Consider the following 21,292-nt stretch of genomic DNA (forward strand, 5'->3'; position numbering starts at 1 on the left):
TGTGAACGTGAATTTTCCCAGATCCAGCGACAACCCGTCGACATTGCATACAAAACCTAAGATAAACGATGACCCACCTATGGGGACATGGGCACTACGACGAGTGAAATTGTCACTTCCCTCGTATGATCTCGTTATATATTTCAATTAAAAAATGACACGACATAAGCCATGACATCATGCGTAGATGGTCGTGGACGTTTCGTCATCAAGGCTGCGCTGGTCGACTCAGGTGTTGTATTTTATTTCTGGCCATCTTGTTATAGTTGATTTCAGTATGAAATTTTATTGCTTTGACGTTGGGTACGTTCCCTGTTCTCTTCGCACTGGCTTCTACGGACAAAAGAAGTTTTTTTCAGCTTGGTGCCGGACACGTTTCGTATGTAATCGAACCGAGAAAAGAATTTGTTTTGTCGGAATTTTGCTTTCCAGTGGCCGCGCCACCGGTCACACAACAGATTTGACGTCGGCATACCGCATCCTTCTGCCGCTGATCGCACGATCTGCTCGTCTGTCTTCTCCGTTCGATCCACTATTCGACCTTACTCCCCATACTCGTCATGAAGAGCGACTTCTTGGGTGCAGTCCTCGTCATAGCCGCCGCAGTTGCGTCCAACCTTGGCGTGAATGTCCAGAAACGATCCCACGACCAGGAAGATGCCAAGCCAAAGGAACAGCAGCGTTCGTACGCGCGACGTCCGTTTTGGTGGATTGGGATGTTCCTCGTCGTGTTTGGGTCCCTAGGGGACTTGTTTGCGCTCGGGTTTGCGCCGCAAACCCTCGTTGCGTCTTTGGGTGGTGGGTCCACGATTGTCGCGAACGTCTTGTTTGCCCATTTTTGGCTGAAACAACCCCTCTATTTTACCGACGTTGTGGGGGTTGTGCTTGTGTCGACAGGGGTCGTTGTCCTCGCACTGTCGTCTGCTGAAGAAGGTCATTATGAAGTCGCGCAACTATTTGACATGATGCGCGAGCCCGCGTTCATTGTTTACGTCATCTGCACGTCTATTTTCTTGTCGTGCTTGATTCTTCGCGTGCGTCGAAGCACGTCCCCCGCGCTCCGCGTCGTCGACGTGACGGAAGAAGTGCGCAAGAAGGAGCTGGCGGACATCGAGAAGAGCGTGCAAGAATCTGAAGTTTCGTCCACGACTTCGGCCACATCGTCCGTTCGCCCATCGAGCAATGGGTCGAGCACTGAACACCATGAATCTCCATTCCCGTCTCCCGTCCACGAATCGGTCGAAGACAAAGGCCTGATCAACGAAAAATCCCCCAACGGTGGAAAGATCCTCGTGTCGCAGAAACAATCCCTCGTGATCGACAAGCATCTGCCGCTTTACTGGGCTGCGATTTCGGGTACGCTGGGTGCTCAATCGGTGCTGTTGGGCAAGTGTGTGATGGAGCTCATCAACATGAGTTTCATTGGCGAAAACCAGTTCATCTACCCGGGGTATGTCGATTCCGTTGGGCACGTGCGTTGCGCTGACTTCGTTGTAGGACGTGGATTCTGTTGGCGGGCATGGTTGTGTGCCTCTTGAGCCAAACGCATGCGCTCAACAAGGCGACGATGTGCGGAGACACGATGTCGGCGTACCCTGTCTTTCAAGCCTTCTGGATCGGCATGAGCAACATCAGCGGCATTGTGTACTTTCAGCAAGCGCACGAATTCAACGCCGCCCAGTGGATCATGTTTCCCAGTGCGTTGGCGCTCGTCATGGTTGGCATTATGCTCATTGCCAAGCACGAAAAGATGGGCAACCACGTCAAGTATTCGGTCGCAATGCCGTTGCAACTGAGCAGCCCACGCCAGCATGACATTGTCGCGCAGTCGTTTTTGTTCAAGGAGATGACGCCCCAACAAGACCACGGCCTCGTCGAGATTCCCCTTATGGACGGTACGACGCCTACGGCGGTCACGGCTGCCGTCTAGACCGCTCGCCCGGATCGACGCTGAAGTTTCCATATTTAACACGACTCAATGACATGGCTGTTGCGTATATGCGTTTGGCCTCTGTCCAGCGCCACACTCGTTGACGTGGCCCATGCACCCACTTCTCGCTTGGCACATTACACGAACGAAGCCGTCCCGACATGCAGCTTCCTCTTCGCGGGATTTCATGCCATGGCAAAACCTTCCCGTTCTCCATGCGTGATGCCGTCGCATTCCGCTCGGACAATTTCCTTGGCCACGAAGCATGCACAATGCCAGGTTGACCAACATTCCCCATGGCACCAACATTCCCAACCTGCACCACCTGCCGTCAACATTCCTGCAGGTCAACAACATTCCCGAATTGCACCAACATTTTCCACTTGGATCGTCATTCCCGAGGTGTACGTCGTGCGGTCGGTCGCCCGACGCGGGGTCGTGAGGACGAGGGCATTTCTGAAGTGGCGCTGGTCATGGCAGCGACTCCATCGACGACAGCAAGGATGCGACCGGTTTCGAGGACTTGGTTGAGGTCGGGTGGAAACACGTGTCGGCCCCGCCTCTCGCGGTTGTGCCCATGGCCCGAGCAACGGCGGTGCAGGTGGGATCGTCGTGATGGCGACTCAGTTTAGCATCCGTGCGGCGGACACCCACGATTTCAACCAAGTACACCGAGCGTTGGCCGCGGATACGGCGTCCCGTTGCGGCGTATTGTTTGCGACAGATACGTTTGAGCGATATGGTGGCGCTTTCAAACCGGGGATGGCCATGCGACTCGGCGCGGACGCGACCTTGGTGCTGTGCGAGCCCAACGCGGGCGGCCGCAGCGAAGTGTCCGAGGCACTGTCGATGGAGTACATGCACTGGCAATTTGGCGCAACGGACGTCGTCACGGAGATGCAAATTCAATACTGGAGCTCGAATTGGAAAAAAGTCGACTACCTGTGCAGCATTCGCGGCACGCGCGTCGCCGTCAGCGTCACCCGGGCCATGCTGTTCAAACAAGAGATGGCATTTGGACGACAGGAGGCCACGGCCCTGCTACGCAAGAAACTGCACGGCCTCGTCGTTGCCAAGGTCGGCGTGTGCCGCCGGCACTCGTACGACAAGTCTGTGCTGCATATTTGGTGCCAGACGTTTGCCATCGCCACTGCGATTGCCGCTTGCTACGAGAGCGTTGCCAGCGAGTTGGGCATCACGAAAAACGTTATTTTGATTGCCACCGTCGCTGCCACCGAGCCATCCATATTCATCAACGACACGCGCGCCGTCATGATCTAACGAACGGAGCACGACACGTAATGTTGTCATGTGTGGTGGTGTGCCAGACGATTGCCGATCGCTGTGGCTTGTGCCTCGGCGCCGTCGAGCGGGGGCTTCACCACGGGTGCCGACGGTATGTGCGTGCGTGTTTCAGCAGACGCCTCGCAACGACGCTCGGTCTTGACTCGAGTAGCAGAAACCAACTCGCTGCTCCACCCAGCGCTGCACTGTATCACTGGGCGAGGTCGTCCTCGCTCGAAGCGCGTGCACGAGCATTGTTTCCATGGCATGCGAGCGCCAAGCTCCATTCCACCACGCAGGATGGCCGCTGCCGCCGCGAGAAGCTGCCCGTTGATACCACAACAGTGTCACGGGCAAGATGCAGGATGGCGTGTTCGAACAAGTCGAATCGAGCAGGCGCGAGCCGATGCCACGTGAATGACGATAATCCCAGTCGAGTTGAAAAAACGAGATGGTGTTTAGAGCAGCGACGTTCCTTTGTTCGTGTGGCGGGAGGCGAGTTGGTGATTGTCGTGGGGCAAGCGCGCTGCGTGGGGCAGCAATGCCTGGATGCTCGATCCAAACACTTGAAACAGCGCCCGTCGCACTTGGATGCTGTTGGTTTGAATCAACTCGGTCAAGAGCGGGTACAGCCACGGCAGGTGCCGCCCCATCTACGCATACATGAGACCCGATCGACGTCGTGCACGCACTTCATCCGTGGAAAACACCGCGAGTTCCTCCAAAATGTCGACGATCAGCGGAACGTAGCCGTACGACCGTTGGCGCAGGTCCATGCTCTGCGACATCGCGTCGCCGTCCTGGCTGCTCCACTGCAAGTACTCTTGCAACGTCGTCTCGACCAGCCTACCGATTCCACTCGCTGAACACGCCACACGAGTTTTGCGACGTACGAGGTAAACTCGTCGCGGTATCGGGGTAAGTGGTGGCTCACAGCTTTCAAATACTCGCGCTTCCCCATGATTTCTTGCGCCAACATGTGCGGTAGCTCCTTGGCGCTTTGGCAGCCATACCGCCACCCAAGCTGGAACAGCGCAAGACGGGTTTTGTAGTTGTCGTTGAGTTGCCGCGAGAGGGCAATGCTGTCGCAAAGACATCCCTACGACAGACCCCGCCAGTCGGTCGCGACCACGGGCATGCATGGTTTCCAAACCAAAATCGCATCGAAACAGTGCGGCGGCAGGCTCGTGTGCACCACTTGGACGAGGACGTTGCCGCATATCCGCTGCGTGTCCAGCAGCACGTCCATGTGTGTGTGCGACGGGACGGCAACTTGGATGGCTGGCGAAGGAAACAGGATCGCTGACACGGACGGGTACATGGTCAGCGTTGCCGGGTCCCGTGTGGGCTCGATCAGCCTACGCGCATCCGCCCGCCCCGTCAGCCATTTAAACCACGATGGCCACGTCATCGTGCACAACAAACAGCCTACCAGAGCGGAAGCAACCGGCTTTGGATCGTTTGCAGCTCCGCCGTGATGAGTTCCCAAATCGCAGGGGGGAATTGGTGGCCGTGTTCGACGAGCAGCGTCTCGTACGCGATGGCAGCTGCCCTTGCCAACTGGTCTTCGCTTTCCAGCACGATCCATCGCTGCAACAGGTCCTACCCCGAGCAAAAACATGCCGTGTTACGCCACCTTTGGCTCTCGTCCTACCAGAACGTCGTCGACGTGGCCGATCGATGGGTAAAACGTCCCGTACAACGTCACAAGCGCCAACAGCGCTTTCTTTGACGACGCGCGACTGACCGACTCGGTGTCACGCATCTCGACTTGGCGAATGCTGTCCATGAGCGGCACCAAGAGATCCCGAAGCAGGACGTGCCACAAACTCGCGTCGATCGCGGCACCGTTCGAGTGCAGGCTGCCGTACAGCGTGACCAAAGCGGAATCTCTACACATGGAGACATCAACCATCCTGGCCCACTCTCGGAAAATCGCGACGGCGTTTGGCCCCTACACGACGACAGTGTCAAAAAGAGCGTCACCTGATTTCTGGGTGACTATCGCTGGCCAGCGTCACCAGCGCCTTCAGGACCGGCCACCACATCACTGTGCCTTGGTTCGTGTACGAGTGGAAACTTCTGCACCATATGCGAGAGAACATGAATTCGACAGCAGCTCTTTGTGCATCCGACAGACGAACGAGCGCGGACACGTACGGGTCGGTGGCACTGTTGACGCGATGTCGAGGTGATGTCGCACTGCTGGCGTCCATTTGTTCAAACACACGACCTGACGCGACGAATCTACAGAGGCGAGAAATCATCGAGTTCGTCCCGAATCGTGTAGGTACCCAAGGCACAGCCCCAAGACGGCGGTCGCGTCGAGGCTCATGTCGAGCAAATCGCGCGATGCGCGCGGGTGGGTGGTCGACCCACACAGCGCAAACGCTAAAATGCACTCCACCACGTCGACGTACACGGCAACCTTCGTGAAAGGGTGCGGTCAATTGCTCGATCGTTAAAATCGCCACGACGGATCGCGCACGCACGTCGAGTGCACACAAACTTTACGCCGCCAACCCACCACGCACGCAACTTTGACTGCAAACGCACACGAAAAGTCAAAAATGGGATGGCAGCTACCACACAGCGAAACGCGACAAGCTCGCATGCACCTGTCGTGCCCGCGCATGCCCATTTGGGCACGACCAAGCGTAACTCGACTCCCAAATTCAATCGACATACAGCAGGCAAAGCAGCGGCACAAGGCCATCATGCCAGGGTCCCTAGCTCGTTGGATGGCACGCACGCAATCGTCCCACGACGCGACAGTAGAGTCCAAACACTAGGGACGGTGCCGCACCTACCACGCGATCGAAGTGGCAGTCGACGATCGTCTTGGCCAGCGCAAACCCCATCAGGACGACTCGCGTGTCATGCTCGGAGACGTCGAACGTCTCCGCAGCGACTCGCAAGACGCCCCAAATGGTTTTCCATCCCGACTTAATGCTGTCGACGCGACTCATGATCATGTTGTGGACGCAGCTACACACGAAAAACGTCGACGACCGAGCCGCACGTGTCGTCAAGTACCTGAGCACGAGTTCGCGAATTTCCACCGACACGGCATTGCCCATGATGATTTCAAACGGAGTGAGGAAGAGGCGCTGAAAGTTAAAGTCGCGGAGTTCGTCCTTCTCCAAAAACTTCATGCTGAGCTGCTTGAGTGAATCGATCGCATACATGGCCAGACCCAGGTTATCGTGGCACCCGATCGTGGTAAAGTGGCGACTCAGCACTACGAGCCATCATCGAATCAACCCAACGCGCATCGAAACGCGGATTGCGGCGGGTGGCACGTTGTCGACAGCACAAGCCATCGCAAACAACGCGTCAACGGGTCGCCAACGTTGGCATGATGACCATACCGTTCCACATGCTTGCCCAGACGACGCGGGACCGGACGTGCATGTTCATGTCGGCAACCTCCACGAGTTTTTGCAGCGAAAACACGCGCGGCAGCGCCGTCGCGACCGCCGCCATCCGCACAGTCATGCCGGATCCCGTCAGCCCTACCGTCACACGCGCGATCGAAAGCATGAACGATTGGCATTGTTCGCACGGACCTTGGCACTCGGAGAGGGACACAATACAGAGCTGCTGGACAAACTCTTGGACCGACGCATCGGTCAAGTATCGCGAATTGCTAAACACTCTGTCGCTGGCGAGGCCGTCGATCTGGTCGGCAATGCGCTGGGCATTCTGCGCTTCCATGGCGACCAGTTGGTCCTCGGACAAAGTCTACACCACAGCACAGTTGGACACTTACGACGAACGTGGCGGCGGCGGCTGTACCAGCGGCTTGAACTTTGGCGAGGGTGTTGGGTTGGGCGTGAAAGGATTGTTCAGCAGGATTGCTTGTCCAAACGAGGTAATCCGCTTCGACGCCGTCACGCCGCCGACAGACCCTGTCGACGAGTTTGCTGGCGAGACGAAGAATTGCGTGTCAGCGTAGAGGCCTTGCGCATGCAACTGCAGCCTCGCCAAGTGTGAAATGCATTGCAGCACGTCGCGCTGGAATGAGCCAACGATGTTTGGTCAGATGCGCAACAACGAACGTTGTGTGCCAACGCGCACCAGCGCACGTACCCACGCGTCGCCGAGGAAATTGCCTTCTTTGACAGCGATCGCGATCAACGTCTTGATGGCTTCGATCTGTTTTGTGCCGATGGGCCGCGTCGCCGAGTGCTGGACCGCCGTAAAGTTGGCCAGCACCGACACATACGCATCTCGCTCGGACAGCATTTGCAACCTATTCTCAAACCACCACCACGGCACATGTTACGTCGCACGAGCGCAAGCCAAACGTCCACGGATGTGAACGGAATCGACAGAGATCGCGCGCCGACCCCGGCCTCGCCATCCCCATAACGTGACTTCAAGACGATCGAGTCGTACCTCGCCGACAAGTGAATCGCGTGTTTGAATCCGTCCAGGCAGTACTGAATGGCCACTGGGTGATCCGATGATTCGAAGATGACGCTGCACACGGCGAGGAGCGGCGCCCATACAATTTCAAACATTGGCTTCACATGTTCGGCCGAGCCGGACACGACGTGGAAGAGTCCGGCTGACGACGACGCGGCAGGGGACTTGTCTGGATGGAGCATTGGTAGCCGCGACGACGGCGACCGCCGCTTAAAGAATGCTTCGGACGCTTTCACCTGGCCAAACCATCACCAAATGGCGCTCGCTCGTGTGCATCGACACGCAGCTACCGCACGCACCATGGCTTCGCGCTCCCGGCTGTACGCGTCTTTTCGCTGCTTGTCGAGCACTGCGCCCGACACAGTCGAACTGTCGCGCTTGAGTTTCTGCTCTTCCTTGAGGGAGATCGGCGTGCTCTTGATGCGATCGAAAATCCCGCCTGACGCGGCGACGGTCATCGAGACCAGCACCGCAGGCACGTACCCAAGTATTCGGCGGCCAAGTCCTCGCCGTTGTTGATCCCGCGATTGTTGCGGAGAAAACCTTCCTTGGTCATCTTCTTTTCGTCTGGGATCGATGGGTTGTGAAGGTCCTGCAGTCATGTTTTAGCAACGATACCGACAGATTTCGGGTCGACCGCGCCCAACTCCCTGCCCGCCTGCTTTCCAACGAGAAAGACCAAGGCGCGCGCAAGCCCATCGGTCGAGCCACGTACCGTCTGCAGCATAATGACCGAAAACGACAAAATGAACGCGACATCCGCTGTCGGAAACACACCCGGGTTGTTGAGATGGTACCTACAACGAACGGCGCTCTCGAAATCATGTGAACCACGATGCCATCCATCGTCAGAAGGGCGTCCGTCTTCGGGCAAGGACAGCGCGGCTGGCCATCGCACATCCCGACGGTCACGTTGGAGGCGCGTACCGTTCGGCAAACTTTTCCATCATGCGGTCGATCTTTTGTGCTTCGCCCGGGAGTCGAAAATACGATAGGTAGCTAGACACAACGATGAAAAATGTCGTCTTGGGATCGCTGCAGCAGGAGCGACGATGACGGGTGGCAGTCGTCGATGCGACGAATCCACCGACCGCAGCGCGCGTTGTGTGCTCGCTTCGTACCGTCGAATGGCTTCGTCAACTTGCATGTTGTGAAAATCCATCATGTCGACAAATTCGTGCAGCACTTTGACGCAGAATCCGCCTTGGTACGCTGCTTCGCGGCCCAAATACTCGCCCAGCTATCGCGCCAACGACCGCGTGAGATGGTTGCAACGCAATGGTGCGGCGGCACCACCACCACCGATCGCATCCCATCGATCCCGTCCCACATACTTGAAACTTGTCGAGCCTCGCGTTGTACTCGTGCAGGTACTCGGCAACCTTGCGCGGCGTATTTTCGACGAGGTTGTTGGCCGTGCAAAACTTGATGCCGTCCGTTGCTTTCACGTTGAATTTGACGATGCCTACCACGGCAAACGATGGCCACAGGTCCTGAGGCAACCTGTCGCGGACGAACCGGTGCTGATGAGGTCCTGCCGCTTCTTCTTCTTATCAAACACACCGACGACGAGCGATGTCGACGATGGCGGCCGCGGCGTGCTGTCGTCGTCGTCATTGTCGGAATCGTTGTCTAGATGGCGCGCACGATGGGATGAATCGTGGGAAGGGGGATGTCGACCACGCGAACAAGAGATGGTCGCGCGTACCCGTGGGGCTTGGTTTGCCTTGGTCCGTGATCGAAACGAAGTTGGCGGCTTTTTTCAGCGAATGCACTGTCGATGTCATGCATTCGAGGCCTACTCGAGCCGCGTGAGTGTCGACGGTGCCGTGTGGCCGACCTTTGAGCACGAGCGCCGCTTCGTTCTGCTGCATCTTGAGCTGGCGGGCGGCCGGGGCGCTCGCATGGATCGAGTCGCGTTGTTTGGCCTTGGCTATCTTGGCCAGCGCGTTCACGATGCGCTTGAACAAGTCCATCGAGTCCCAGTCGCAGTCGTAGTTGAGGAAAATCTCGCTCAAGATCAACTGGTCGTCGCAAATGTGGTTGAGCACTTCCAGCACAAGCATCTTGTGTTCAAACGTCGAGTTTTCGCTGTCCAAGATCCGGAGAAAGATGTTGGTGATGAATATTTCCATTTCCCCTACACGACATCGTCATGACGCAATCCCGTCGGTCGGCAGCGACGGCCGAGTCGTCCACCGCCATCGACACACAACTCAAACGCCACGACACACCCCTCGACCATCCATTCCAACAACACACATGCGACCATGTTTGGCACGCTTTTGGTCTCCGCCAACCCATCTCGATCATGCTGGACCGATCGTCGAAACGTGGATTCCAACCACTCCATTCGGAGCACGTCCAGTCGCATCGAGACGGATCTCGACCGTGCTACAGCCTCCCATCTCGGCACCGCGGTCGTCCGACCCAGCCACCCATGATGCAACTCAAACGGCACGACGAGTGGGGCACACCAACGTGTGCCACACCGACATATCGACACGTCGCCGTACCCTTGAGATGGGCCTTGAAATGCGTAATGAGCACGACGAACACTCGAAGACTGAGCTCGACGACTTGGGTATAGATCGACGTGCAGTTCTCGAGAAGCGATACGCACAAGTAGGACCGGATCGCGACGAGAAACCTGCGCCACACATGATAGAGTCGACGATCCCTCGACAGAGTGTGACCCGCTGTACCTGTCATTCGAATGAAACGTGGTGCCCGCTTGGTTGATGATGGCCAGCAGCAACTCGAGCGACATGAGCTTGCTTTGGAGCGCAAACGGCTCGTCTAGAAGCCCTCCGTGAAACAACGCGAGAGCATGATGTCGACGGACCTGTTTGCGGCTGGTCATCGGCGGCGTCTCCAATCGCATCGTCGATCACAAATCGCATCGAGATGCGGCAGAGCGCGCGAAACACCAAGTACGCGTCCTTGTGCCACAAGGAAGGGAACCCGTTGACATCGCCGACGGCCTGAGGTCGGATGCCGCCGGGCTGGCATGTCAGGCCAAAGTGTTCTTGCACCTGCAGCAAGGACGAAACTTGTGAGCCACGTCGCGGCGATCGAAAGGTCGATGGGTGAGCCATCGGACGTGCATCATTCAGCATCTCCATGGGCCATGACAACGACGACGACGTACGGAAGAATACATGGCGAGCGACTCGACGGCGGTCGACGCGGCGGGGACAGCAGTCGCCTCCATTCTCTGAAAAGTACTTGCAATCATGCGCTGCAACGTGCCTTTGGCGACGGTCTGGTTGATCACGCTCTTGCTGACCAAATAAATGTGGAAACTACGCGAGGGATGAGAAGATGTGTCGTCGCCGCGATCGGTGAAGGCGATGCAATGAATAGGACCGGACGAGAAGGTTTCGAACAAGGTGGACAGCTCACCTGGCGCGAATCGACTTGAGGAGCGAGTGTTCGTGGACCGCGCATGACGTGCTGGTGACGGCGGTGAGCACGGCCTTGAGCACCTGGAGCTGGACGTCGGTGTCATTGTGATCTTGACAGCTGCACACGACTTCAACGACGGCGTCAATGAGCAACACACTGTGCTTCGCGGTCATGTTCATGTCGTCCTCGCGGAGGTTGAGCGTGCGTTGCAGGTGCGCTTGCAGCGAACTCGTGATCGGCGCCGTCCCGCGCATGTACCCGAATGCAAGCAGCTTTTCGATACAGTCCAACGCCAGGCACGTCGTTTTGCTGCTGTGTTTTGTCAGGATCGCGCAAAAGAGCGGGGCAAAGTACGTTTCCTCCGACAGATGCGGGGTCCCAGCCTTCAGATGCGACAGCACTTCATCGCAACTCTCACGGAGTTCCTTGTCCTTGTCCCGTCGGCTAAGAGTCTTGCGGATCTTCCCCACAGCGCGCTCGATAAACACTTCCATGGAGCACGGCGCAATATCGGCGGGCCCGGCGGTGTGCCGTCGCGCACTGACAGGCGAATGTTGGTCAACGTAGTATTTTGCACGACAAGATTTGGAAAGCAAAGTCCATTAATATACTTTATTAACTTTATTTTTGTATGAAACGTTATTCGAAGGGTATATTATTATTGTCGACTGAGGCGGCCAATCAGCATTGCCCACCTGAACAGATACAACCCAACACCAACGACGGCCCGGCGGCGCCGCGAGCGACGTTCATGGAGAGAGGTAGAGGTACGAGGCTTTGCATGCATGCAAGGGCATGGTGGTGCTTGTGCCGATTGTGCTATGTTTTGGCATCTTGCAACTGCCCAGATGGATGCGAACTCTCCAGTAGCGAGCGAGGACTGGCATGACATGCGCTTGGGCTTGTAGCACGCTCGTGCCCCTGTCAGTTAAGGCCTGCGTCGCGTTCAGTATCACCGGTGGCAGAGTTTGGTCGAGTACTGCACCATGGTGTTCGATGCGCTGGAGAGGGCCACCGTTATGATCCTCGATGAGCGGAACGTGAAGGAGTGAGTGAGCCACAGCGTGGACAAGATGTACGTTGCACGGGCAACCATGATGGTGTGTCTTGAATGCTTCGATGGTAGACAGAAAGCTATCCTTCGTGACGCGCTGTTGCCGACGGATCACATCGTGCAAGAAGTCATGCATGTCGCCTTCGACAACTCGTAGTCTTCGCTCCGCTCTTGCCACTGGAAAGCACGGTGCATTTTAGGCGTCGAGCCAAGCAAGCCCATCTATGATTTTGGGTCAATGCCGACATTCGCGTCATGGAGTTTGATTGGCAGGGCGGCATCAAAGTGCGAGAAACTCCTGGGGGTGCCGCGAAATTTGGTCCGAACGATTGGTCGCATCCAACCTGCAAAGGCGTGGTAAATGCTCTGTTGCAAGCGCAGATCCAAGCAGTGCGTGCTGGCCTCCTTGCATGATGGCCGCCACGAAGAAGAAGAGATCCTTTGTTGCGCTGGTGTCGCAATTTGCAAACCTCAAGCGGGCTTTCCCGCGGCATTCGTGTATGCGCAAGCAGTTTTATCCGGACGATATCCGAAATTGTTTTCGTCGTTTGCGATCCAAAACTGGACCAACGATGGGCGCAAACAAGCTGGCAGGGCTGGTGGCCAAGATCAACCAGAGCGGTCTGCCGACGTCGGTTCGCGAGGGCGCGCTAACGCTAGCATTTAACAGCCAGGTCAAGATGGCGGGTCTGGCTGGTATCCACATTGAGTCGTTGAGCGAAAGCCAAAGCGTGTTGACGTTGAAGAACAGGTTCCGCGTGCAGAATCACATTGGGAGCGTCCACGCATGCGGCATGGCCCTCCTGGCCGAGTCCGCGTCGGGTGTTGTGTTTGGCATGAATGTCAAGGACACGCACCTGCCACTGCTCAAGTCCATGTCGATCAACTACGTGAAGCGCGCGCAGGGCGATCTCCGAGCCGTCGCGACGTTGACACCGACCCAGCGCGAAGCACTTGAACGTGACGACAAAGGAAACGTCGTTGTCGATGTGGTGCTCACAGATGCCAAAGGAGAGCGGCCCGTTGAGGTCCAGATGACGTGGGCATGGACGCCGAAGCGACCGAAGGCCCCCTAGATGCCGAGCCAGAAAACAACTTCGTGCTTTGGCTCCTATTCCGTGATAATACCGATTTCACGGATCACGTGACTGTTCGCCTCGCATCTATCCAAGCCATCAAATATCGCCTTTGCCAACCCACCATCCTTTCACATTGGCTGGTGTGTTCGAACCGTCCTGGGCAGTACCTCACGACGGTCAAGCTAGCGGCATCACGCCCATAGGCTTGTCCGTGATGCGCCTCGTACGCCAAGTCGCTTCCCGATCTTGGACTTCTTCAATTGTCATGCTGTCACACACACGCCACGGCTCCACGTTGCTGTGTCGATTTCATCATGGTTGTTGGACTGTGTCGTACTCTACACACTGTTGACGTGCCTCGACTAGAAATCCACAGCTTGGGGCGGCTCCGAGGGAGTTGATATTTGGTCCCCGAGCCCACATGGACGAGTCCAGTCGACATGATGGAGACCGACCATATTTGCGGGTCAAGTTGTGATTCGTACTTTCAACGGCGCGCGGCATGACTGGCGCACCCTTGCGCCTGAACCTCCTGGAGCCCACGAAGTGGAGAGTACGACCAGGACATCTCGAGGTGTTTGTTCCGCGCCCCTCTGTGCGCTCGAACGCATGCCACATCGGCCAGGAATTTCAACATGCCGTTTTTCGTTGTGAAGGAGCCAACGTGTGGTCTCTGGCTCGTTCTACTGCAGCTACAGCCAAAGGCATGGACGTTGCGACCGTTCGTTTGCTCGACCACATCATCGTTTTCCCACCAACCCATGTTGTCCGATACGAATGGAAGTAGGCGCTTCTGGCAATCCGTTCGGGTACCATTACGCGCGTTGCGGTCGAAAGGCACCTGTCGCAAAGGAAGGACACTGAAAGCGACACTCCAGGCAGACGACTGCATGATGGAGCTGTCGATCGAGACCTTTTCGGTTGGACTGGAACGTTCGGCCAACCCTTGAGCAGTTTACCTACACACTCCGTTCGAGTCAACGTCGCCTTCGCTTCCGTTTCACAATCCCCGGCTCCAACGATTCGTGGTGCACGACTTGTGCGCCAGGACCGAGACAATTTATCGTTGCAGGGGGACCCTCGAACACAGAGTCAACTGGTATCATGTCGATGAATTCCAAGCATTTTCGCCAGCATTGCTGTGGTCATGTCCACAGCGGTATTCCGAAGTCCGAGAGGCGCTAAATGTATGAAATTTTGATATATATATTAATATATACTAGTATCAAATATGAAGGACCTCGAACCGCCATCCTCACTATCAAAAAATATATTAAATGCAAGAGACTGGGCATCCATCCATTGCGCAAGATTTTTGCCATCGCAAGGCGACTCGATGCCGTCGACGCGTACTTTTCTGGATTGTCGGGACACCGCGCATGATAGCATGGATGCGAATCCCCAGCTGGGAGCAAAGCGAGCCTTCAAACACGCCGCATCAGACAAATTGGCGTTGCAACGAATGCCAAGGACCGTCGCAACAGTGTTGGTTAATGTTGATTCACTGTATAACCTTATACACCATGTATCCACAAAGCAGCAGCATATGATGGAGATTTTTGCACACTACCCAGCCAGCCAAGCAAGACAAATAATCAACTTCGGAACGACCTTTCGTGCTCTCAACTCTCGAGGGTTGCTGTTTTTCGCATCCGTGCCACCTCAGCATCAGGTGTCCATCCACCTGGCAGCGCGACACGCCGCGAAAGTGGGCGAAGCATCACATGGTCGCAATCACCTGTTCAAGTCGAGTGGACGCGAGGGCGTCACATGTGAAAGGAAAAGTGGAACGGAGGTGCATGTATCACGCATACGACGTTGAGAAAAACCGATTGTCGCAGGGCTGCCCTCGTCTGGATGTGCAGCACGGACGCCGACGAGCTCTGGTTGGAACGTGTGCTGAAATATACAACAAGGCGAATGCACCCCAGAGAGGCGACAGAGGTCTTCCGTCCACCAGCCGAGACCGCCAGGATGCCACGTCCTCGCACGGCCGGGTCTGGTCGCCGCGCACGAGGCACGGATTCCCTGAACCATCCGTCGCGTATCCATGTCGGGTTCGTGGAGTTAGCGAAGTTGACGTTGAAGTTGCCGAGGGGTATGTAGGTGCGGCCGGCGATAAAGGACGGCACACCCATCGATCGTTGGATGTCCCTTGAGCTGGTCCGCCCTCTTGGGTGCACAAAACCCGAGAGAGCTTGAAGATAGAAAATACCTTGCCACCACGATTCCGTAGGTACCCACCGTTGGCACGGACCCCACCAGCCATCGCACCCCGTCTTCACCGCAACGAAAGAGATCGCGTGGGGTCGACGACAACGCGGCTCTCCACACGGCATGCTCCTCGCTTGCATCGAATCCATTCGACGGGACCGAGTGAACCCAGGCACGGTCAGCGCCATGTCCAGGGCGGCACGTTACAACCCCACGACGACAGGACAGCGTAATTCCCTTGGAAGAGTGCAGTTGCACTCGTCCCCCCTCCGAACCGACATGCCAACTGGAGGTACTCTCCCACTGCTTGCACCCCGACTTTTGCGCGCGGTCGCAAGGCAGACGGACATCGTTGGGACCACATGACGCGCGCAGCACAGAGCATTCCTCCGAGGCACCCAAACTCGTCCCCCGTGCGCGACTGGTATGGCTCGTTGAACTTGGTCGTTCCGCATCCGCCACGTGGTGGCAACCCAATGGGTTTTTTCAAAAAGGCATAAAACGTAACCAACGCCAGGACACGAAGTTGAACATTCCCAGACCAGGCGAGGCAAACATGTCAGCACCATTGACGAGTCGAAGACTGCGACATCACGTTCTACTAGCAGTATGATGGACAGTGGATGCTTGGGTGGGGTACACCGCCGTCGCCGACAGGCGGGATGGTCACGTGTGGTGGTGGGACTCACGACGTTTGCATGTTGGGCTTTTGCACGTGCTGGGACAACACGTTATATTGTAAAAACCGACGCAAAACCTTTCCAGATGTTGACGTTTTATCTTATCAAGTGTCGTACACTGGCGGTTTGTATGCCCTGTGGATGGACCCGAGTTAACGCGGCGACGCGAGAAAGGGCAGCGCGTCGTCCGACAGGCCGACCATTTTTCAACTTGGTGCGCCGTGCGTACAATCGACTCGCGGGGATCATGGTCGTTCACGTGAATGCTGACGCTGCTGTCGTCCACCACCACAAGCCCAAGACCCTGACGCGCAAGGTCTTGACGTCGCTCACGTTTTGGATCATCGTCGGGACGATCATGGGGATTATCCTCGGGTCGCAGGCGCCCGACTTTAGCAAGAAGGCGGCGCCAACGGCCAATTTGTTCCTTCGGCCTGTGCAATTTATTGTGTTCCCCCTCGTTTTCTCGACGCTGGTTGTCGGGATCGCCGGCAACGGCGACTTGAAAGCGCTTGGTCGTGTGGCGCTCAAGGCGTTCATTTACTTTGAAGTGGTGACGACGGTCGCCCTCGTCGTGGGGCTCCTCGCCGTGAATGTGGTCAAGCCGGGCGACAACGGGTTCAAGAAGGTCTCGAACCCAAACGTCACGACCGCCGACAAATTTACGTACGGCATCTGGATCAACCACCTGACCCCCAAGACGTGGGGCGAAATGATGGGTGGGTCGGGTTCGTCGGAACTGCTCCAGGTCCTCGTTGCGTCCGTCGTGTTTGGATGTGCGACGGCGCTCGCAGAGCCCAAGTCGAAGCAAATGATCCTCGACATCGCCGACGCTGTCATGTGGGTCATGTTCAAGTTTGTCGACATTGTGATCTGGACGGCGCCGATCGGGGTGTGCTTTAGCATTGCGGCGGCGATCGCCAACAACGGCGGTCTGTCTGTGTTGTCGAGCTTGGGCATGCTTGTCGTGACGCTGTACTTGACGCTTGTCGTGTTTATCATCGTGATCTTTGGCCCCATCTTATGGGTTGTCAAGTTGAGCCCGATCGAGTTCCTCCGTGGGATGAAGGAACCGCTCATCATTGCGTACACGACCGCCACGTCGGAAGCCGCGCTGCCCAAGGTGTTTGAAGCACTCGAAGAGTTTGGGGTCGCCCCGCACATCACGTCGTTTGTTGTGCCGTTTGGGTACTCGTTCAACTTGGACGGGTCGACGTTGTACTTGACGCTCGCCTCCATCTTTTGCGCGCAAGCGGCGGGCGTGGAAAAGTCCATTGGCGAGCAAATCACGATGGTGCTCATGCTCATGATCTCGTCCAAGGGTGTCGCGGGGGTTCGGTCGGCCAGCATCATTGTGATTGCAGCTACGCTGGACCAATTTAGCATCCCTGCCTGGACTGTCGGCCTGCTCCTTGGCGCTGACTGGTTCATGGACATGGCGCGCACGTTCACCAACGTGTTAGGGAACTGCCTCGCGGCCGTCGTCATGGCCAAGCTCGAAGGAGAGTTTCGCAAGCCAGGCTGGCAAACGCAGCTCCACACCGGCCACAACGTTCAAGGCGATGACGACGACGATGCCAAGATTGGCACGCTCGAAGAAGAATTGATTCCTGGCCACGAGTTTTTGTCGACCAAGTGACTGTAAACGTGAGTAGTGTATAGTCCGAGTGACCAACCCCTTTCTTGGCTCGAACGTGTCGTTTTTTGTTGGCGCCATGCATCTCGATGTTCCTCATGCATGCCGTCACGGCGAATGCATGGCTTTGCGAAAGTAGAAACCATCGCAGGAAGGCGCGCAGTGCCTCGCTTGACCACCTGCACCTGTACACACTGGCGGGCCATCCACCACGTTGCACGAATTGTTGTTTGGCATGCACCATCCGTTCCAGCCCCCGCCGTCGACCTCTCTATCTTTTTTGCCCATTCCAAACCCATCGTTATCGCGATTCCTTTTACATCATCTAACGGATCGAGTTCTTGACGGTCGTCAGGGTTGGGATGGCACACAGGTCGTCGTTCTCGATGGGCGGGGCTGGCGGTGGCGATTTGAGCGGCCGCAACCACGGCCGGCCTTCATCACGCTCTCGCTCGACGTTTGCAGTCCGTTCAATCTCGACGCACCGACCAGATGCCGCGCGAAACACGCGGCGGAGCATGGCCTTGGCAGCGTCAGTGGCAGCAACGTCGAACGCCGTCCATCCGCACACGTTTTTGTGATTCACGTCGACGCCGGCTTGGACGAGGGCAGCCACGAGTTGATACAACCGAGTTGCATGGGCAGGGTCGACCCACCACATGACGGCAATTGCAACGACCGAATTGTCCTCGAGGTCTCGGCAGTCGGGCGATGCGCCAGCGGCGAGGAGCAGCCGCACCATTTCCAACGGCTTGTCGGCGGCGCTGCATTCAAACCTGTCAGGGGATGTGTGCATGTGCAGGTTCAAGTACCAAACGGCCCAAACCAGCGGTGTGCCACACAGCTTCAAATCATACACACACACACCCGTGAGCTGCGCACCGTCGAAGGGGCCGCCATCCCCTTGCCATCGACCTACCTTACCTCGTTCTCTCCGATTTCAGTCTGTCGGCGCACGAGTTGGACGGGCACAGCCCCCCCCTCGAGAGTTAGGGACATGTCGCGCGATACGTGCGGAACAATGGAGCACGCACCTGTGCTCCGGCTGCGAGCAGAGCCTTGGCGGCGGCGACATTTGACAGGCTGCAGGCTACGACGCGCAGTGAGGTCGTGCCGCGAAGCACGATAGCCAACACACCTAGGTGCAAAGGGGTGGCCCCCCCCGACGCTGTTGTGAACGCATATTGGAGTGGCACGTGGTTTTGAGACGGGGGCAACGGACGCCACTATACCCAGCTGGAGCGCGCACCCATAGGAAGATCAAGTGTACTTACACACGTGCGAGCATGGACATCGGCGCCGTGTTCCAGGAGGAGCTGGACGATGCGGTGCTCTTGATGCAGCACAGCAATGTGGAGCAAGGTTTCGCCGCCCTGCCGCCAAGATCGGTAGCCCGTGTCTTAGTGCGGCACTCTCCAACGTGCACGTACACTGTTGGTTTGCCGAGGCGTCGAGTGTGTGCTGGCCAGCGCGGCAGCGACCGTGTCCACGTCGCCAAACTGAATCGCGCTACACGCAATGCAGTCGTCTTCTGGTTGTCGTAAATGCTATGTAATTATGCCGCACCGCACAATCTCCAGTGGGGAGTCGCGAACTTGGCAACCTAACAGAGTTGTGTGCAGGGTCGGAGCTGCATATACGGGCGTACGTGGCAGCAGGCCGTGACTGCCCTCGGCATGCAAGAAGCGGCGGTCTTCGAGGCCGAGAAAGTTCTACGACGATGCCATGGAGCGTCAAGAGGGATACCGTGGCCACGGATCGACCAACATGGACGCCTTTCGCGGCATTCCGTGGCAGGTTGAGCGCCATGTCCTTGAACGTAGCTGTGTGACCATGGACCGTGCGCTGGGTCAGCCACATGGAGTGCATGCGATGATGGTCATCGCCAGAAGACGTTGCGGCGGCCATCGTACGCGACCTCGTTGTGTAACGTCGAATGAGTTGAAACGCCGCCGGTCGGCACGATGAACGTGGCGCACAAAGGGGTACCATCGGTCGCATGGGAATGTCAATTGATATTGAGCGTCATACTAATAAACTATCTCCTTACTCTAACAAAGGGTTGCGCGTGTGGCGGTCGTTTGGACGGGCCGATCCAGACGGGTCCTTTTGCACTGCCGCGTCGTCGCTTAGGCACTACCGCCACCCACAAGGATGTTGTTGATGGGGATGTGGACCAACTTGACGAAGAAACCAATGAACCCCATGAGGAGGAAGCCAACACCGGTGGCACCGGCAATGCGGGCGAATTCTACACAACCAAAATCGACGTCAAACTCCGTCCTACATCGCCGTCGCTGACAGCGGACAAAGCTTACCCTTGCGGTCGGGCTTGGTGCACTTCTTCACCAAGTGGACGCTGTTCTTGGCGAATTGCTTCAAGGGTTCGATCACGAGCGCGTTGACGTCCGACATGGCGGCGAGGATGTGATTTCAGAACTGGGCGGTCGCCACTGACGGCAGGGTTTCTTTATTCTTTTGACCAATCAGATTGAGAATTTTGTATTCGAAACAAATACATCCAATCAAAACACTTTAAAACCTAGAGATTTCCACCAATCAAAACATGCAACGTAGGACCACAAATTCGGCTGCACTTCCGATTAAATGCGTTCTCGGTGTAAGTGCGACGTCGAATTGTATGGGTTTTGTAGTACTATAGTGAACGACGGATTTTATGCCACACTTGGACTCGAAGTATTGACGCAATCTGAAGACGTGATTGGTTAACGTACTACGAAATTCGACGAATATTCTGACCAATAGCCAGTCTTCAATCAATTGTCAAAAATTTAAATAAAATATGAAAACCTCGCGCTCTGGGCACAGCAAAACGTATTTTGGCCATAACTTCTTCAATTTTCATCCAATATCGACGCTTTTGTACCAAAATCACCGCATTGAAACGCTCTATCGAATGCAACTAATTTGAAAATGGCTGGAAGCCAAGAAAGCAGCAAAAACCCGTGCAACAATGCTTGAGGCAGCGACACCTTGTTCCAATTTCGCACGCAGCTGTAAGGAACGGAGAGTTCCTCGGCAACCTTTCGGTAGGACATGTGTTGTAGCATTGCAAGGGCTTTGAGCTTAAGTGATATCGAGTACACGTGTCGGTGGCCTCCGTTGGAATTTTTCGTCGTATCGTCCTCCATAGTGCCGGAGAATTCAATACTGCTGTGATGAGGTGGCATGGTTCAAGAGTTCGCGGTTAAATTATTGAATTTGGCGCGGATACATAAATTTGTCTAATGAGGTTCATTAATCATGTTTCTTGCATTTTACTCGATATAAATCTCCATTGCAATGTTGAAACATCGGTGTGGCTTAAAATCTGTCGTTCACTGTACAATTGTGATGAACTTGACGCTTGCGGAGTTCGAATCGATCTGGGCAATCGTTGAATCAACAGTAGTTCCATCTTGGACGCTGGGTCGCGGTCGAAAGTCGCCCACGTCTGCTAAAGACGAATTCTACATGACATTGGTGGTTCTCAAACACTACAATCCTTGGGATAAGCATGCTCTCGACTTCATGATGAAAGCGCCTACATTCGAGAAGATGATTCATCGCATGATT

General features: G+C 56.1%; 7 protein-coding genes across 10 annotated transcripts; 4 read left to right on the top strand and 3 right to left on the bottom strand.

Annotated features, from left to right (window-relative positions):
* Positions 1 to 384: 384 nt before the first annotated feature.
* H310_08501 (hypothetical protein) lies at positions 385 to 2,182 on the top strand. Its single transcript, XM_008874276.1, has 2 exons — positions 385 to 1,450; positions 1,498 to 2,182. Exons 1-2 carry the CDS (start codon positions 561 to 563, stop codon positions 1,928 to 1,930), a joined length of 1,323 nt encoding a protein of 440 aa, XP_008872498.1. The 5' UTR covers positions 385 to 560; the 3' UTR covers positions 1,931 to 2,182.
* A 118-nt stretch (positions 2,183 to 2,300) lies between these two features.
* Positions 2,301 to 3,684, top strand: H310_08502 (hypothetical protein). Its single transcript, XM_008874277.1, has one exon. It carries the CDS (start codon positions 2,546 to 2,548, stop codon positions 3,209 to 3,211), a length of 666 nt encoding a protein of 221 aa, XP_008872499.1. The 5' UTR covers positions 2,301 to 2,545; the 3' UTR covers positions 3,212 to 3,684.
* On the bottom strand, positions 3,063 to 11,600 carry H310_08503. 2 transcript variants are annotated; one of them, XM_008874279.1, is made up of 30 exons: positions 11,051 to 11,600; positions 10,797 to 10,950; positions 10,491 to 10,680; positions 10,351 to 10,444; positions 10,162 to 10,295; positions 9,486 to 9,785; positions 9,354 to 9,443; positions 9,164 to 9,277; positions 8,980 to 9,110; positions 8,767 to 8,885; positions 8,573 to 8,644; positions 8,361 to 8,442; positions 8,129 to 8,237; positions 7,945 to 8,084; positions 7,616 to 7,881; positions 7,307 to 7,469; positions 7,013 to 7,231; positions 6,784 to 6,958; positions 6,586 to 6,729; positions 6,251 to 6,455; positions 6,025 to 6,202; positions 5,509 to 5,642; positions 5,375 to 5,461; positions 5,201 to 5,296; positions 4,869 to 5,106; positions 4,647 to 4,816; positions 4,368 to 4,572; positions 4,108 to 4,313; positions 3,907 to 4,060; positions 3,063 to 3,867 (listed from the first exon to the last, which is right to left on the bottom strand). In XM_008874279.1, the coding sequence occupies exons 1-30, from the start codon at positions 11,545 to 11,547 to the stop codon at positions 3,673 to 3,675; spliced, it is 5,061 nt and encodes a 1,686-aa protein (XP_008872501.1). In that variant the 5' UTR covers positions 11,548 to 11,600; the 3' UTR covers positions 3,063 to 3,672. The 2 variants fall into 2 exon arrangements, with proteins under 2 accessions (XP_008872501.1, XP_008872500.1); XM_008874278.1 differs by having other exon boundaries at positions 4,108 to 4,572.
* A 151-nt stretch (positions 11,601 to 11,751) lies between these two features.
* On the top strand, positions 11,752 to 13,315 carry H310_08504. Of its 2 annotated transcripts, XM_008874281.1 has the most exons (3): positions 11,752 to 11,820; positions 11,962 to 12,128; positions 12,180 to 13,315. In XM_008874281.1, exon 3 carries the CDS (start codon positions 12,518 to 12,520, stop codon positions 13,181 to 13,183), a length of 666 nt encoding a protein of 221 aa, XP_008872503.1. In that variant the 5' UTR covers positions 11,752 to 11,820; positions 11,962 to 12,128; positions 12,180 to 12,517; the 3' UTR covers positions 13,184 to 13,315. The 2 variants fall into 2 exon arrangements, with proteins under 2 accessions (XP_008872503.1, XP_008872502.1); XM_008874280.1 differs by lacking the exon at positions 11,752 to 11,820 and having other exon boundaries at positions 11,936 to 12,128.
* A 2,897-nt stretch (positions 13,316 to 16,212) lies between these two features.
* On the top strand, positions 16,213 to 17,800 carry H310_08505 (hypothetical protein). The gene has a single exon (XM_008874282.1). It carries the CDS (start codon positions 16,328 to 16,330, stop codon positions 17,717 to 17,719), a length of 1,392 nt encoding a protein of 463 aa, XP_008872504.1. The 5' UTR covers positions 16,213 to 16,327; the 3' UTR covers positions 17,720 to 17,800.
* A 194-nt stretch (positions 17,801 to 17,994) lies between these two features.
* On the bottom strand, positions 17,995 to 19,648 carry H310_08506. 2 transcript variants are annotated; one of them, XM_008874283.1, is made up of 10 exons: positions 19,484 to 19,648; positions 19,365 to 19,428; positions 19,283 to 19,319; positions 19,147 to 19,225; positions 18,991 to 19,089; positions 18,855 to 18,942; positions 18,751 to 18,806; positions 18,641 to 18,661; positions 18,529 to 18,560; positions 17,995 to 18,480 (listed from the first exon to the last, which is right to left on the bottom strand). In XM_008874283.1, the coding sequence occupies exons 1-10, from the start codon at positions 19,622 to 19,624 to the stop codon at positions 18,042 to 18,044; spliced, it is 1,056 nt and encodes a 351-aa protein (XP_008872505.1). In that variant the 5' UTR covers positions 19,625 to 19,648; the 3' UTR covers positions 17,995 to 18,041. The 2 variants fall into 2 exon arrangements, with proteins under 2 accessions (XP_008872505.1, XP_008872506.1); XM_008874284.1 differs by having other exon boundaries at positions 18,751 to 18,942.
* A 68-nt stretch (positions 19,649 to 19,716) lies between these two features.
* Positions 19,717 to 20,185, bottom strand: H310_08507 (protein transporter Sec61 subunit gamma). The gene is made up of 2 exons (XM_008874285.1): positions 20,035 to 20,185; positions 19,717 to 19,967 (listed from the first exon to the last, which is right to left on the bottom strand). The coding sequence occupies exons 1-2, from the start codon at positions 20,129 to 20,131 to the stop codon at positions 19,846 to 19,848; spliced, it is 219 nt and encodes a 72-aa protein (XP_008872507.1). The 5' UTR covers positions 20,132 to 20,185; the 3' UTR covers positions 19,717 to 19,845.
* Positions 20,186 to 21,292: the final 1,107 nt, after the last annotated feature.

This window comes from Aphanomyces invadans, assembly GCF_000520115.1.
Source record: "Aphanomyces invadans strain NJM9701 unplaced genomic scaffold supercont1.17, whole genome shotgun sequence".
NCBI lineage: Eukaryota > Oomycota > Saprolegniomycetes > Saprolegniales > Verrucalvaceae > Aphanomyces > Aphanomyces invadans.